Source organism: Thunnus maccoyii, chromosome 4, assembly GCF_910596095.1.
Source record: "Thunnus maccoyii chromosome 4, fThuMac1.1, whole genome shotgun sequence".
Lineage (NCBI taxonomy): Eukaryota > Metazoa > Chordata > Actinopteri > Scombriformes > Scombridae > Thunnus > Thunnus maccoyii.
This window is the reverse complement of record NC_056536.1, coordinates 28,696,254-28,712,756: the sequence shown is the minus strand read 5'-3', so window position 1 is coordinate 28,712,756 and position 16,503 is coordinate 28,696,254. Positions and strand designations below refer to the sequence as shown.

Below are 16,503 nucleotides of genomic sequence, written 5' to 3'. Positions count from 1 at the left end.
CAGCTTCTGTAACCACCAAACCTTTGACTTTGCAACAGATTGCAAGTAAGATTTCATTCATGCTAATATTTAAATTTGTGTGATTATACTGACACAATGTTTAGCATAAAAAGAGAAATAAAAAAGAGAATAAAAATAACAAAAGGTAAATGAACTTAGAATATTGTTTAAGTTTATATATGACCATGCTGTTGTTGTCATTTGAGTATAATTCAGACTTGTATATGTAGAAAATTTTGTTTATATATGCAGAGAAAAACTTTTAAAATCATGTAAATAATAAATTCTTTAAATGTTCAAGTCTGTGTTATTATGATTGTTCAGAAAGGCTTGCAGTGTTTTCTCTGAAGTAGGAACCACCAGAGGGAGACTCTTACCTTCTCATTTGTGTGGGTGAAAAACTGCCCTTGAATAACCCAAACTGTTTGCACACTTATGAATAACATCTTACATGATATGCATAACATCATACAACTGTACTTTAAGTGCTAAAAACTGCAAAAACTCCAAGTGAGTGAGATAATCTTATATTTTGATTTAAAAACTTGTCTGTCTTGTTTTGAGTACAAATTAGATTATGCTGACTATGCAGGGGTGTTAATTTGCCATTTTTATAGTTTGACCTAATTCAACTAAATATCACTTGCCTTGTCTTAATTTGCCATTTTTATCTTATTTGGGGTGTAATGGTTTCTGCTTGACAGACAACCGGTACCCCCTGCTGGACCAAACACTAACAGACATAGTTTTGTCACAGTTCTACACCAAGACATCTGGAAACAAGCCTGGGAAATGCCATGATACCACCCATAAAACATATGTTGAGGATAACCTGAAATACAGCCTTGGATGGACACTCACTGGGTTTTATATCCCATTCCCATTGTCATTCTCTGCCGCAAAAATACCACTGACAAGGTCAGGCACGTGCACAGATAGACCTCAAAGGGGGCTTGAGCACCTGCCTGTTTGGCCTCTTAGAGAGAAAGTGTCCCTTTACTGGGGAGTTTTTTTTAAAATAAATAAATATATTCCTGTTAATCCTGCTACATCCAGTGTGACACAACAATACATCCCATGCAAAGCAGGTATGGATCAAGTGTGGGCATGTTAAATAAAAAATAACAATGTTTGACATCCATACATTCTTGTCACATTATGCCACGTTGTGATAAGAATTAAAGGTTCTGTATGTAGGAATCAGAAATTCCTTCTTATTAGTGACATCTGTGGCCATTAAATGAGCTGCAGTCAACACACTGGTGCTCGCAGAACAAGACTGCTACAGGTGATGTGTTTTTCCTCACTGACACTTCTTATAATTACATAAAAGAACTCTAACGTTGTGTTTTGTACCGTGTTTCAGCAAAACATCTCACTCCCGGTCAGTCAACCCCACCGCCATCCCCTGCTGTATGTACGTGCACTTGCTCACATACAAACACACACAGAGGTTCCTGCTGCATTGTGGCTGCTGGCCAGTGAGAGCTATGCTGCTAGTGTGGCTAGAAATCTACAGAGAAACAGTCTCAAGTCTCAAGATATTAGACCATTATTTTTAAAAGATGTATTCTGAAACTCTCTTTATTCATGCTAAAGACATAATTTATAATTGCTATAGATCTGAGATAGGCCATTACCAATTAGTACAATATTTGGGTTGTCAGTTTTTGAACAACGTTTTTGGTTGGAGTGTATCCAAACCAAACACTGTTATTATTAAAAGGCTTATTACTGATTTACAAAGCTAAATGATTTGATCACCAGAAAATAAAGCTATTAATGACAACATTGAGATAATCACATTTCTTGTTATATTACTGTATACTGATAACATATCAGAACAATACAATCAACTCCCAGCTAAAATGGAAAAATTCTTTACTGCAGGAAGCGGTAAACCATACAAAACCCAAGAAGACAGTGGAAACCTGATGCCTTGTGTTACTCTAATAGTTTATCGACTAACACAGTACCTGTCTTAGTTATGTTAAATAATTACTTAACTGAAAGTGAGTAAAATTATCATGTAGTCCTGCACTATAGAACTTCTGCTTACTACATGATACAGAAATAACTTCCAATATGTAGTGTGAAACTTTGTGTGGTCACTAGTAAAAACTGCAGCCTTTCTGATATAAAGTGGTTAAATGTAATGTGCTAAACATTTCCAACTAACTTTCTCAGGTTTAAGTAAAGATAGAGGAGGATAAATTGATATTTGCAAATAATCATTGATCAAGTTTGAATATAAATGAAATGAAATGAAATTATAGCTATGTTCCAATTAATGACTTTAAATATTTAATGCCCTCATGTTAGAAATGGTGCCACACACATAGGCTACTAAACTAGAGTTAAACTTCAGTTTTCATTTATCAAAAGGTATTGTCAGAGGAGTCACAAAAATAAAGACAGACAAGTACATATTAGCCTGTCATTGCAGTCTAAGCTGTGACTTGGTTTGAGCATGGACTCACTTTCTATTTTCAGTTTTAATAAAAATAACCAACGAGTCAACCAATGAAATTATAAGTGTCCATTTCCTGTAAACTTGCAAGTGCAGAGACACATATCTAGTATTCAGAGGCCAAGGCTTAAAACAGGAAGTCTTTTTTGAACTGCTGAGCTGTTATTCTGTTTCACACACTCACCGAGGGAAGGAATTACACCAACAATGAATAACACAACTTGTCAACGTGTCAACTTTGACTTTACACACAGATTCCTGCCTCCTGTTTTCATCTTAGTGTTCATCGTTGGTCTGGTGGCTAATGGATGGGGACTGAAGTCTTTGCTGCACAACTGGAAGAAACTGGGGGACATCAACGTTTTTGTTCTGAACCTTGGTCTTGCAGATATTTTGTATCTGCTCACACTCCCATTTCTGATGGTGTACTATTTTATGAAGAGTACTTGGATCTTTGGAGATGCATTCTGCAAGATAACAAGATTCTGCTTCAACCTGAATTTGTATGGCAGCATTGGATTCCTTACTTGTATAAGTGTGTACAGGTACCTGGCCATTGTCCATCCAATGAGAGTGAAGGGAAGATTAACTGTCACCCACTCTGTGGCTATTTCAGTGATGGTTTGGCTGTTGGTGAGTGTTCAAAGTCTTCCAGACATGTTCTACACCAAAACATCTGGAAACAAACCTGGGAAATGCTACGATACCACGAACGTGATATATGTTGAGGATTACCTGAAATACAGTCTCGGAAGGACACTCACTGGGTTTTGTATCCCATTCCTCATCACACTGGGCTGCTATGGACATGTGATTGTCATTCTCTGCTGCAAAAATACCACTGACAAGGTACTGAAAAAGAGGTGCTTGAGATTATTAATCATCTTGATTGTTCTCTTCTCTGTTTGTTACATCCCCTATCATGTATTTAAGAACCTCATCCTCTGGTCAAGAGTTTTATTAAAACAGCATATGTGCCGTGAATGGTCTAATAGAGTCTACATTGCTCATCAGATAAGTTGTGGACTTGTGTGTCTGAACAGTGCTCTCAACCCTCTGGTTTATCTTCATGGAAATGAAGATATTCCTGCTCAGCTCAGACAGCTACTCCAGCGAGCTCGTCAAGCTGTCTCGTGGCTGTTCATCACCTCTAGTCAGTTCTCCCAGGTATAAATTGTCTGATATGTGAATGAATTGTATTGCATCATCTGCTACTATAAAACATTTATTTTACTGGGTCAATGTTTTGTCTTATATGGTTTTATATTTTGCTGTAAACATGCTAAAAAAAAGCTAAGATTAGAAAATGTACTTAAACAATTCTGAGAGCTTCAATGTTCTCTCTCAGAAAGGTTTGCAGAGAGAATAGGACGACTTTTGATGGTTGTGGGGCAGGGCTCAGTGATCAGCATGACGTGTATGTATTAAAACAGGGAGTTGATGTTTGCTTGAATGTGTACAAATAAACCCGATGCAAATTGTATGAGCGTCACTGTTTTCAACACCTCTGCATCAACTGCACATCAAAGGCGTACATAGCACAGGAAGCTAGCGGTACAAGCAAAGGTCACACAGAGTTTTCAAACTCACCAACATTACTGATATACTATTTTATACAGGGAGTTAGGATATTTCCACTGCATTTCCCTTTCTTTGTCATGGCTGCAGAACTGGGTCATAACAACACACAGACTGGTGACAGATGTCAGTGTTATTACTGGGTTTAAAATAAAATAAAATATGACTACGAATAGCTTAACTGTGGACACTGACAGTAAATAAAACTACTTAGAAAATGCTTAATCTGTTTGATCCGCTGCTGACCAGCTGTGTCTGCAGGAATTTTTGACTGAGGTGGCAAAGGGATGTCTAGAGGTAGCCAAAATGTGTTGCTAATGTTCACACACAGCATGAAGAATTTTTTTTATATGCATTAATATTCTACTAATAATAGGCTAAAACATAAATTAATAGGCTACATGCATACACCTAACTGGTCAGTCTCCTATTTTGCAGAACCTTTATAGTCAAGTAGACTAACATTAATAATGATAAATAAATAGGACCTTTTTTCTGAGCTCATTTACAAAAGTTAAGACTCTTAATCAAATGCTCTCAGCAAACCACTTAACAAAAATGCATTATGCAAACCTTGGGTTCTGTCTTCCTCTAAATTAACTCAAAATGACTAATTTGACTTATATAATATACGTTACATTATAGCATATACTTATATAATAATTAGCCTGGATGTTTTTGGATGAAAAATATAAAACAGGCTCTGACCATGTTTAAGGCTGTTAAAGTCATAAACTTTGTTCTTTTTTGCTTCATGGAGGTGAACTTTTTAGACAAATAAAATATGACTATGAATAGCCTAGCTGTGAAAATAATAATTATCACATTATCACTTTGTAGGTTATTAGTGAGGCAAGTTTATTTGTATAGTACATTTCAACAACAAGGCAATTCAAAGTGCTTTATATAGAACAAAAAAGGCAGCAAGACAGAATATAAAAGCAACACAAGATAATACAAAATACATTTAAATACAATTAAAAGTATTAATTTGGCTAAAGTAGAATAAGACAGATAAAACAGGAGAATAAAACTCACAGTGCAGTATAAGATATTAACCTTCATATTTGGTTTATTAAAAGGCAGCGGCAGAAAGGTCTTCAACTGTGATTTAAAAGAACTGAGAGTTGCAGCAGACCTGCAGATTTCTGGGAGTTTGTTCCAGATATGTGGAGCATAAAACCTGAACGCTGCTTCTCCATGTTTAGTTTTGACTCTGGGAACAGAAAGCAGACCTGTTCCAGACGACCTGAGAGGTCTGGATGGTTCATAATGTAACAGCAGATGAGAAAATGTATTTAGGCCATAAACCATTCAGTGCTTTATAAACCAACAGCAGTATTTTAAAATCAATTCTTTGACAGACAGGAAGCCAGTGTAAAGATCTGAGAACTGGACTGATATGATCCACTTTCTTAGTCTTAGTGAGGACTCGAGCAGAAGCGTTCTGAATCAGATGCAGCTGTCTGATCGATTATTTTAGGGAGACCTGTAAAGACACCATTACAGTAGCGGAGTCTATTGAAGAGAAATGCATGGACAGGTTTTTCCAAATCCTGCTGAGACATAAATCCTTTAATGCTTGATATATTCTTCAGGTGATAGTAGGCTGACTTTGTAATAGTCTTAATGTGGCAGTTGAAATTCATATAATAGAACGATGTCTGTTTTGTGAAAAGTTTTCGTGTGTCGTGTTAAGGGTTTGGTTGTGCTAGTAAAGACCCCCCCTCACTTCACACAGTAATAACAGTATGTGGAGAGAAGAGTGCTGACATGTTTGGAGATTTTATATTGAGCAAACTTTCTTAAATGAGGATTTCAGATTTTACCTGCGTCAAGAATTATTTGTTATGTCCTTTAGTTTGTATATTGCACCACCATTATAACCCTGTAAACAGTGTTTTATTCAAGATTTCTGGAAAGTTATGCTCCAAACTGCAAATCATTAACCAGGCTGGACTAGTTGAGCTGCTGCTAGTGCATCAGAATCGTTATCTCATAACATTACATTAGAAAGGTACATTAGAAAGCACTAAAGGGTTGTGGTCCCAGCAATGTAAAAACAGGAAAGCTTTGACAGGTGCTGTATGTTGCAATCCACACTAGGTGCCACATCAATGTAACTGGCATGATTAGTCGAGACCTGATAGGCTGACTTTTAGATTTGCACTTTTAGAAAACATGTTTCTTAAAAAGAACATAAAAATAGCTCTGTACGATACTGTGGAAAATTCACACTGAAACACTGATACTGACATGTAACCAATGGTGTTCACCCACATTCTTTTCATCTCTTATCACAGTGCAAGAAAAAAGAGAAAAACATGATTACATGCATTCTGTCATATCATGTATTAATACTTTGCATGGTCAGGTTAACATTTTAACATTGTATCTAGCTGCTTCAGGAAATCACATGAACATTTTCTGTTCACTCCCACAGTGATGAAATTCTAATGAACGATCACAGGAAGCATTTTTAGTGACACATTTCCTCAGTTATTTCCAGGTACCATAGCATACTTGCTTTACATTATTTGTTGCTTTTCAGGAGACAGAATGATGAACATCTCCTGTCCTCGTGTCAGCTTTGAATTTAAAGGCAGATTCCTACCGCCTGTTTACTTCTTGGTATTCACCATTGGTCTGGTAGCTAATGGATGGGGATTGAAGTCTTTGCTGCAGAAATGGAGGAAACTTCAGATCATCAATGTTTTTATTCTGAACCTTGGTCTTGCAGATATTTTGTATCTGCTCACACTCCCGTTTCTGATGGTGTACTATTTTATGAAGAGTACTTGGATCTTTGGAGACACATTCTGCAAGATAACAAGATTCTGCTTCAACCTGAATTTATATGGCAGCATTGGGTTCCTTACTTGTATAAGTGTGTTCAGGTACCTGGCCATTGTCCACCCAATGAGAGTGAAGGGAAGATTAACTGTTACCCATTCTGTGGCTATTTCAGTGATGGTTTGGCTGTTGGTGAGTGTTCAAAGTCTTCCGGACATGTTCTACATCAAGACATTTGGAAACAAACCTGGGAAATGCTATGATACCACCACCAAGATATATGTTGAGGATTACCTGAAATACAGCCTTGGATGGACACTCACTGGGTTTTGTCTCCCATTCCTCATCACACTGGGCTGCTATGGACATGTGATTGTCATTCTCTGCCGCAAAAATACCACTGACAAGGTACTGAAAAAGAGATGCTTGAGATTATTAATCATCCTGATTGTTCTCTTCTCTGTTTGTTACATCCCCTATCATGTATTTAAGAACCTCATCCTCTGGTCAAGAGTTCTGTCCAAACAGCATATGTGCTGTGAATGGTCTAATGGAGTCTACATTGCTCATCAGATAAGTCGTGGACTTGTGTGTCTGAACAGTGCTCTAAACCCTCTGGTTTATCTTCATGGAAATGAAGATATTCCTGCTCAGCTCAGACAGCTGCTCCAGCGAGCTTGTCAAGCTGTCTCGCGGCTGTCCATCACCCCTACTCAGTTTTCCCAGTAAGTTGTCTGATATGTGAATGAATCATATTGCATCATCTGCAACTATAAAACATTTATTTTACTGGGTCAATGTTTTGTCTTATGTGGTTTTATATTTTGCTGTAAACATGCTAAAAAAAAGCTAAGATTAGAAAATATACTTAAACAATTCTGAGAACTTCAATGTTCTCTCTCAGAAAGGTTTGCAGAGAGAATAGGACGACTTATGATGGTTGTGGGGCAGGGCTCAGTGATCAGCATGACGTGTATGTATTAAAACAGGAAGTTGATGTTTGCTTGAATGTGAAAAAATAAAAAGGATGCAAATTGTATGAGCATCACTGTTTTCAACACCTCTGCATGAACTGCACATCACAGGTGTAAATAGCACAGGAAGCTAGCGGTACAAGCAAAGGTCACACAGAGTTTTCAAACTCACCAACATTACTGATATACTATTTTATACAGGGAGTTAGGATATTTCCACTGCATTTCCCTTTCTTTGTCATGGCCACAGAGCTGAGTCATGACAACACACAGACTAGTGACAGATGTCAGTGTTATTACTGTGTTTAAAATAAAATAAAATATGACTACGAATAGCTTAACTGTGGACACTGACAGTAAATAAAACTACTTAGAAAATGCTTAATCTGTTTGATCTGCTGCTGACCAGCTGTGTCTGCAGGAATTTTTAACTGGGGTGGCAAAGGGATGTCTAGAGGTGGCCACAATGTGTTGCTAATGTTCACACACAGCATGAAGAATTTTTTTTATATGCATTAATATTCTACTAATAATAGGCTAAAACATAAATTAATAGGCTACATGCATACACCTAACTGGTCAGTCTCCTATTTTGCAGAACCTTTATAGTCAAGTAGACTAACATTAATAATGATAAATAAATAGGACCTTTTTTCTGAGCTCATTTACAAAAGTTAAGACTCTCAATCAAATGCTCTCAGCAAACCACTTAACAAAAATGCATTATGCAAACCCTGGGTTCTGTCTTCCTCTAAATTAACTCAAAATGACTAATTTGACTTATTTAATATATGTTACATTATAGCATATACTTATATAATAAGATAATTAGCCTGGATGTTTTTGGATGAAAAATATAAAACAGGCTCTGACTATGTTTAAGGCTGTTAAAGTCATAGACTTTGTTCTTTTTTGCTTCATGGAAGTGAACTTTTTAGATAAATAAAATATGACTATGAATAGCCTAGCTGTGAAAATAATAATTATAACATTATCACTTTGTAGGTTATTAGTGAGGCAAGTTTATTTGTATAGTACATTTCAACAACAAGGCAATTCAAAGTGCTTTATATAAAACAAAAAAGGCATCAAGACAGAATATAAAAGCAACACAAGATAATACAAAATACATTTAAATACAATTAAAAGCATTAAATTGGCTAAAGTAGAATAAGACAGATAAAACAGGAGAATAAAACTCACAGTGCAGTATAAGATATTAACCTTCATATTTGGTTTATTAAAAGGCAGCGGCAGAAAGGTCTTCAACTGTGATTTAAAAGAACTGAGAGTTGCAGCAGACCTGCATTTTTCTGGGAGTTTGTTCCAGATATGTGGAGCATAAAACCTGAACGCTGCTTCTCCATGTTTAGTTTTGACTCTGGGAACAGAAAGCAGACCTGTTCCAGACGACCTGATCTGAGAAGTCTGGGTGGTTCATAAAGTAGCAGCAGATGAGAAAATGTATTTTGGCCATAAACCATTCAGTGCTTTATAAACCAACAGCAGTATTTTAAAATCAATTCTTTGACAGACAGGAAGCCAGTGTAAAGATCTGAGAACTGGACTGATATGATCCACTTTCTTAGTCTTAGTGAGGACTCGAGCAGCAGCGTTCTGAATCAGATGCAGCTGTCTGATCGATTATTTTAGGGAGACCTGTAAAGACACCATTACATTAGTCGAGTCTATTGAAGAGAAATGCGTGAACAGGTTTTTCCAAATCCTGCTGAGACATAAGTGCTTTAATTTTTGATATATTCTTCAGGTGGTAGCAGGCTGACTTTGTAATAGTCTTAATGTGGCAGTTGAAATTCATATAATAGAACGATGTCTGTTTTGTGAAAAGTTTTCATGTGTCGTGTCAAGGGTTTGGTTGTGCTAGTAAAGACAACCCCCTCACTTCAAACAGTAATAACAGTATGTGGAGAGAAGAGTGCTGACATGTTTGGAGATTTTATATTGAGCAAACTTTCTTAAATGCGGTATAAACACTATATTACTGATTTTTGTTGAGTGATTCAGTTTTTTGTACAGCGTATCAGTGGAAATATTAAAAGGGGAAGGGGAGCTCTTTGTGCAATGCCACTGCTACAAGTGACCCTTTTACATAACACTGGTCATTTGATCTGTAGTATGGTATAAATACTTATTATAACATGTTCAAGTCATAAAAAATGAGGATTTCAGATTTTACCTGCGTCAAGAATTATTTGTGTCCTTTAGTTTGTATATTGCACCACCATTATAACCCTGTAAACAGTGTTTTATTCAGGATTTCTGGAAAATTATGCTCAAAAGTGCAAATCATTGACCAAGCTGGACTAGTTGAGCTGCTGCTAGTGCAGCTGAACCGTTATCTCATAACATTACACTAGAAAGGTATATTAGAAAGCACTAAAGGGTTGTGGTACCAGCAATGTAAAAACAGGAAAGCTTTGACAGGTGCTGCATGCTGCAATCCACACTAGCTGCCACGTCACTGTTACTGGCATGATCAGACAAGACTTGATAGGCTGACATTTAGATTTGTACTTTTAAAAAACATTTTTCTTAAAAAGAACATAAAAACAGCTCTGTACGATACTGTGGGAAATTCACACTGAAACACTGATACTGACATGTAACCACTGGTTTTCACCCACATTCTTTTCATCTCTTATCACAGTGCAAGAAAAAAGAGAAAAACATGATTACATGCATTCTGTCATATCATGTATTAAAACTTTGCATGGTCAGGTTAACATTTTAACATTGTATCTAGCTGCTTCAGGAAATCACATGAACATTTTTTGTTCAGTCAAACAGCGATAACAATGAACGATCACAGGAAGTATTTTTAATGACACATTTCCTCAATTATTTCCACGTACCATAGCATACTTGCTTTACATTATTTGCTTTTCAGGAGACAGTATGATGAACACCTCCTGTCCTCGTGTCAGCTTTGAATTTACAGGCAGATTCCTGCCAACTGTTTACTTCTTGGTATTCACCATTGGTCTGGTAGCTAATGGATGGGGACTGAAGTCTTTGCTGCAGAAATGGAGGAAACTTGAGATCATCAATGTTTTTGTTCTGAACCTTGGTCTTGCAGATATTTTGTATCTGCTCACACTCCCGTTTCTGATGGTGTACTATTTTATGAGGCGTAAATGGATCTTTGGAGATACATTCTGCAAGATAACAAGATTCTGCTTCAACCTGAATTTATATGGCAGCATTGGATTCCTTACTTGTATAAGTGTGTACAGGTACCTGGCCATTGTCCATCCGGTGAGAATGATGGGAAGATTAACTGTTACCCATTCTGTGGCTATCTCAATCATGGTTTGGCTGTTGGTGAGTGTTCAAAGTCTTCCGGACATTTTCTACACCAAGACATCTGGAAACACCACTGGGAAATGCTACGATACCACCCATAAGAGATATGTTGAGGATTACCTGAAATACAGCCTCGGATGGACACTCACTGGGTTTTGTCTGCCATTCCTCATCACACTGGGCTGCTATGGACATGTGATTGTCATTCTCTGCCGCAAAAATACCACTGACGAGGTACTGAAAAAGAGGTGCTTGAGATTATTAATCATCTTGATTGTTCTCTTCTCTGTTTGTTACATCCCCTATCATGTATTCAAGAACCTCAACCTCTGGTCAAGAGTTTTATTAAAACAGCATATGTGCCGTGAATGGTCAAATGGAGTCTACATTGCTCATCAGATAAGTCGTGGACTTGTGTGTCTGAACAGTGCTCTAAACCCTCTGATTTATCTTCATGGAAATGAAGATATTCCTGCTCAGCTCAGACAGCTGCTCCAGCGAGCTCGTCAAGCTGTCTCGCGGCTGTCCATCACCCCTACTCAGTTCTCCCAGGTATAAATTGTCGGCTCTGTGAATGAATCACATTGCATCATCTGCAACTATAAAACATTTATTGTACTGGGTCAATGTTTTGTCTTATGTGAATTTATATTTTGCTGTAAACATGCTAAAAAAACTAAGATTAGAAAATGTACTTAAACAATTCTGAGAGCTTCAATGTTCTCTCTCAGAAAGGTTTGCAGAGAAAATAGGACGACTTATTGTGGTTGTGGGCCGAGGCTCAGTGATCAGCGTGATGTTTAAGTATAAAAACAGGAAGTTGGTGTTTGCTTGAATGTGTGTAAATAAACCCCATGCAAATTGTATTAGTTTCACTGTTTCCAACACTCACCCATGAAGCCATGCATCAGCTGCACATCACAGGCGTACATAGCAAGAGGAAGCTAGCGGTACAAGCAAAGGTCACACAGTGTTTTCAAACTAACCAATATCACTGATCTACTGTGTGACTATTTTATACAGGGAGTTAGGGTATTTCCAATGCATTTCCTTTTCTCTGTCATGACCACAGAGACGGGTCATGACAATACACAGACTAGTGACAGATATCAATGTTATTAATTCTGTTTAAGATAAAATATGACTACGAATAGCTTAACTGTGGACACTGATAGTAAATAAAACTACTTAGAAAATACTTAATCTATTTGACCCGCTGCTGACCAGCTATGTCTGCAGGAATTTTTAACTGGGGTGGCAAAGGGATGTCTAGAGGTGGCCACTATGTGTTGCTAATGTTCACACACAGCATGCAGATTTTTTTTTTATATGCATTAATATTCTGCTAATAATAGGCTAAAACATAAATTAATAGGCTACATGCATACACATAACTGGTCAGTCTCCTATTTTGCAGAACCTTTATAGTCAAGTAGGCTAACATTAATAATGATAAATAAATAGGACCTTTTTCTGAGCTCATTTACGAAAGTTAAGACTCTCAATCAAATGCTCTCAGCAAACCACTTAACAAAAATGCATTATGCAAACCCTGGGTTCTGTCTTCCTCTAAATTAACTCAAAATGACTAATTTGACTTATATAATATACGTTACATTATAGCATATACTTATATAATAAGATAATTAGCCTGGATGTTTTTGGATAAAGAATATAAAACAGGCTCTGACCATGTTGAAGGCTGTTAAAGTCATAAACTTTGTTCTTTGGTGCTTCATGGACGTGAACTATTTAGAAAAATAAAATATGACTACAAATAACCTAGCTGTGAAAATAATAATTATCACATTATCACTTTGTAGGTTATTAGTCAGGCAAGTTTATTTGTATAGTACATTTCAACAACAAGACAATTCAAAGTGCTTTATATAAAACAAAAAAGGCATCAAGACAGAATATAAAAGCAACACAAGATAATACAAAATACATTTAAATACAATTAAAAGCATTAAATTGACTAAAGAAGAATAAGACAGATAAAACAGGAGAATAAAACTTACAGTGCAGTATAAGATATTAACCTTCAAATTTGGTTTATTTAAAGGCAGCGGCAAACAGAAAGGCCTTTAGCTGTGATTTAAAAGAATTCAGAGTTGCAGCAGACCTGCAGATTTCTGGGAGTTTGTTCCAGATATGTGGAGCATAAAACCTGAATGCTGCTTCTCCATGTTTAGTTTTGACTCTGAAAACAGAAAGCAGACCTGTTCCAGACGACCTGAGAGGTCTGGATGGTTCATAATGTAGCAGCAGATGAGAAATGTATTTTGGCCATAAACCATTCAGTGCTTCATAAACCAACAGCAGTATTTTAAAATCAATTCTTTGACAGACAGGAAGCCAGTGTAAAGATCTGAGAACTGGACTGATATGATCCACTTTCTTAGTCTTAGTGAGGACTCGAGCAGCAGCGTTCTGAATCAAATGCAGCTGTCTGATCGATTAGTTTAGGGAGACGTGTAAAGACAACATTACATTAGTCGAGTCTATTGAAGAGAAATGCATGAACAGGTTTTTCCAAATCCTGCTGAGACATAAGTCCTTTAATTCTTGATATATTCTTCAGGTGGTAGCAGGCTGACTTTGTAATAGTCTTAATGTGACAGTTGAAATTCAGGTCTGAGTCCATAATATAATATAATATAATATAATATAATATAATATAATATAATAGAATATAATAGAATAGAATAGAATAGAATAGAATAGAATAGAATAGAACGATGTCTGTTTTGTGAAATGTTTTCATGTGTCGTGTTAAGGGTTTGGTTATGCTAGTGAAGACCCCCCCTCACTTCACACAGTAATAACAGTATGTGGAGAGAAGAGTGCTGACATGTTTGGAGATTTTACATTGTGCAAAGTTTCTTAAATGCGGTATAAACACTTCATTACTGATTTCCCTAATCAACACTGCATTTGCAAGTGTTTTGTTGAGTGATTCAGTTTTTTGTACAGGCGTGACAGTAGAATTATTAAAAGGGGAAGGGGAGCTCTTTGTGCTATGCCACTGCTACGAGTGACCCTTTTACATAACACTGGTCATTTTATCTATATTATGGCATAAATACTTATTATAACATGTTTAAGTCATAAAAAATGAGGATTTCAGATTTTACCTGCGTCAAGAATTATTTGTTATGTCCTTTAGTTTGTATAGTGCACCGCCATTATAACCCTGTAAACAGTGTTTTATTTAGGATTTCTGGAAAATTATGCTCCAAACTGCAAATCATTGACCAGGCTGGACTAGTTGAGTTGCTGCTAGTGCAGCTGAATCGTTATCTCATAACATTACATTAGAAAGGTACATTAGAAAGCACTAAAGGGTTGTGCTCCCAGCAATGTAAAACAGGAAAGCTGTTGCATGTTGCAGTCCACACTAGGTGCCACGTCCATTAGTGCTTCTGTGCTGTCCTTCAGTCCAGCCTTTTCCAACCACTGGTAGGATTTCTTGATATCAGCAACTTCTTCTATCTGTCTGTGGTACATGCCGTGTAGGGGCTTGTCCCTCCATGATGGTTCCTCCTCCACCTCTGCATCATCGGGTTTCTGCTGCCTGAGGTATTCACTTAGCAGTTCATCTTTGGGGGCCATCTTCCTGATGTATTCCTGGATGTTGGTTGTTTTGTCCTGGACAGTGGCTCTGACGCTCATCAGTTCTCGGCCTCCCTCGTTCCACTTAGTGTACAGTCTCAGGGTGCTGGACTTAGAGTGAAACCCTCCATGCATTGTGAGGAGCTTTCTTGTCTTGATATCAGTGGCCTCTATCTCCTCCTTTGGCCAGCTCATTATACCAGCGGGGTATCTGATGACTGGCAGGGCGCACGTGTTGATGGCCCATATCTTGTTCTTCCCATTCAGCTGACTTTTCAGGACCTGCCGTACTCTGTGTTGGTATTTGGCTTGTGGCCTCCTCAAGGTTCCCATTTGCCTGCGGGATCCCAAGGTATTTGCAGCTGTCCTGAACATCTGCAATGCTGCCTTCTGGTAGTTCTGATCATCTTCCCTCTCTTCAATACCATCCAACCACACTTATCCAGTCCGAATGACATTCCGATGTCGTTGCTGCTGTAGATCCTGGTGAGGTGGATCAGTGAGTCGATGTCTTGCTCATTCCTGGCATACAGCTTGATGTCATCCATGTAGAGGAGGTGACTGATGGTTATTCCACTTCCGAACCGGTACCCATAGCCACTCTTTGAGATGATCTGGCCTATGCAGAACAGCAGCGGGGATAGTGCATCTTGATGGTAACTTGTACAATTGGCTTTGAGTTGGCCTCCAGAGTTGTTTTCCACAGCCCCATTGAGTTCTTGATGTACAGGCATTCCAAGCATTTCCAAGCATTCCAGTATCATAGCAGTCATAGGCCTTCTTGTAGTCAATCCAGGTGGTGCACAGGTTGGTCTGCCTGGTCTTGGGTGACTGCTCTATGGCCCTGGTATTACTACCTTTCAGGGCCCTGCTCATGTATTGGGCCATGTGCCTATTCATCTTAGCCACTTCCATGTTGTACAGAGGCAGGTTATTGGCTGGTAGTTGAATGGGATTGTGCCCTTCTGGGGGTCCTTCATGATCAGGACTGTCCGCCCTTGGGTTAACCACTCTGGGTGCGTTCATTTGTGCTGTGTTCATGGTTCATGGTTCATAGTTCATGGAGTCTTTAGATCATGTCCGGGCCCGGTGCTGTCCAGCTCCTCATACCTGACACTCGTTCTTGGATGTCTACCATTGTAATAGTTACTGGATCTTGTTCTGGGAGATTGCTGTAGTCTGCTCTTAGATCCACTAGCCACTGAGCATTGGTGTTATGTGATGCCTCCTTCTCCCGTATGCTCTTCCAGTATTGTTCAGTCTCAGCCCTGAGAGGATCTGTTCTTGTGTTATTACCTTGCCACTGAGTACACTTTGGATGGTTCGGTGGAGAACATCCTATTTATTCTCCTGGCACTCCTGTGTATCTCTTCAGGCGGGTAGCCAGAGCTGTGAGTCTTTGCTTGGCAGTCTCCAGTGCCTCAGGTATAGACAGCTTGTTGTACCGGGAGTCGCTGTTGTACTTGTACTTCCTAGGTATCCCTTTCATGTGGTGCTGTAGCTGATTGGTCTCAGTTACGGTCTAGTAGGGATAGTATGTAGCGCTGCATTCACTTCTGACTTTCAGAGGGTACTTTGGGTACTTGGCACGGGGGTCATGATAGTCAGTCTTAGGTCAGTTGCCCTTGTGTTAAGGTCGTAAAGGACCCAATCTTAGGGTGTGGGGAGGATGATGATATCTCCCCTCTGACCTGTTGTCCTGGCTCCCCTTTGCTGTAGCATGTTCGTTGTACCTCATCAATCTCAAGC

The 16,503-nt window shown here is 38.2% G+C and overlaps 3 protein-coding genes across 3 annotated transcripts; all 3 read left to right on the top strand.

The window, feature by feature from the left end:
* The first annotated feature begins 2,610 nt into the window (after nucleotides 1-2,610).
* On the top strand, nucleotides 2,611-3,899 carry LOC121895080 (P2Y purinoceptor 1-like). Its single transcript, XM_042407910.1, has one exon. The coding sequence runs from the start codon at nucleotides 2,678-2,680 to the stop codon at nucleotides 3,641-3,643; it is 966 nt and encodes a 321-aa protein (XP_042263844.1). The 5' UTR covers nucleotides 2,611-2,677; the 3' UTR covers nucleotides 3,644-3,899.
* Nucleotides 3,900-6,610: 2,711 nt separating this feature from the next.
* Nucleotides 6,611-7,825, top strand: LOC121895083 (P2Y purinoceptor 1-like). The gene has a single exon (XM_042407913.1). It carries the CDS (start codon nucleotides 6,611-6,613, stop codon nucleotides 7,568-7,570), a length of 960 nt encoding a protein of 319 aa, XP_042263847.1. The 3' UTR covers nucleotides 7,571-7,825.
* A 2,883-nt stretch (nucleotides 7,826-10,708) lies between these two features.
* Nucleotides 10,709-11,970, top strand: LOC121895081 (P2Y purinoceptor 1-like). Its single transcript, XM_042407911.1, has one exon. It carries the CDS (start codon nucleotides 10,732-10,734, stop codon nucleotides 11,695-11,697), a length of 966 nt encoding a protein of 321 aa, XP_042263845.1. The 5' UTR covers nucleotides 10,709-10,731; the 3' UTR covers nucleotides 11,698-11,970.
* The last annotated feature ends 4,533 nt before the right edge of the window (nucleotides 11,971-16,503 follow it).

Coding starts and splice junctions, on each gene's coding strand:
- LOC121895081 (XM_042407911.1), top strand. CDS start 10,732: ATGATGAACACCTCCTGTCCTCGTGTCAGCTTTGAATTTACAGGCAGA.
- LOC121895080 (XM_042407910.1), top strand. CDS start 2,678: ATGAATAACACAACTTGTCAACGTGTCAACTTTGACTTTACACACAGA.
- LOC121895083 (XM_042407913.1), top strand. CDS start 6,611: ATGAACATCTCCTGTCCTCGTGTCAGCTTTGAATTTAAAGGCAGATTC.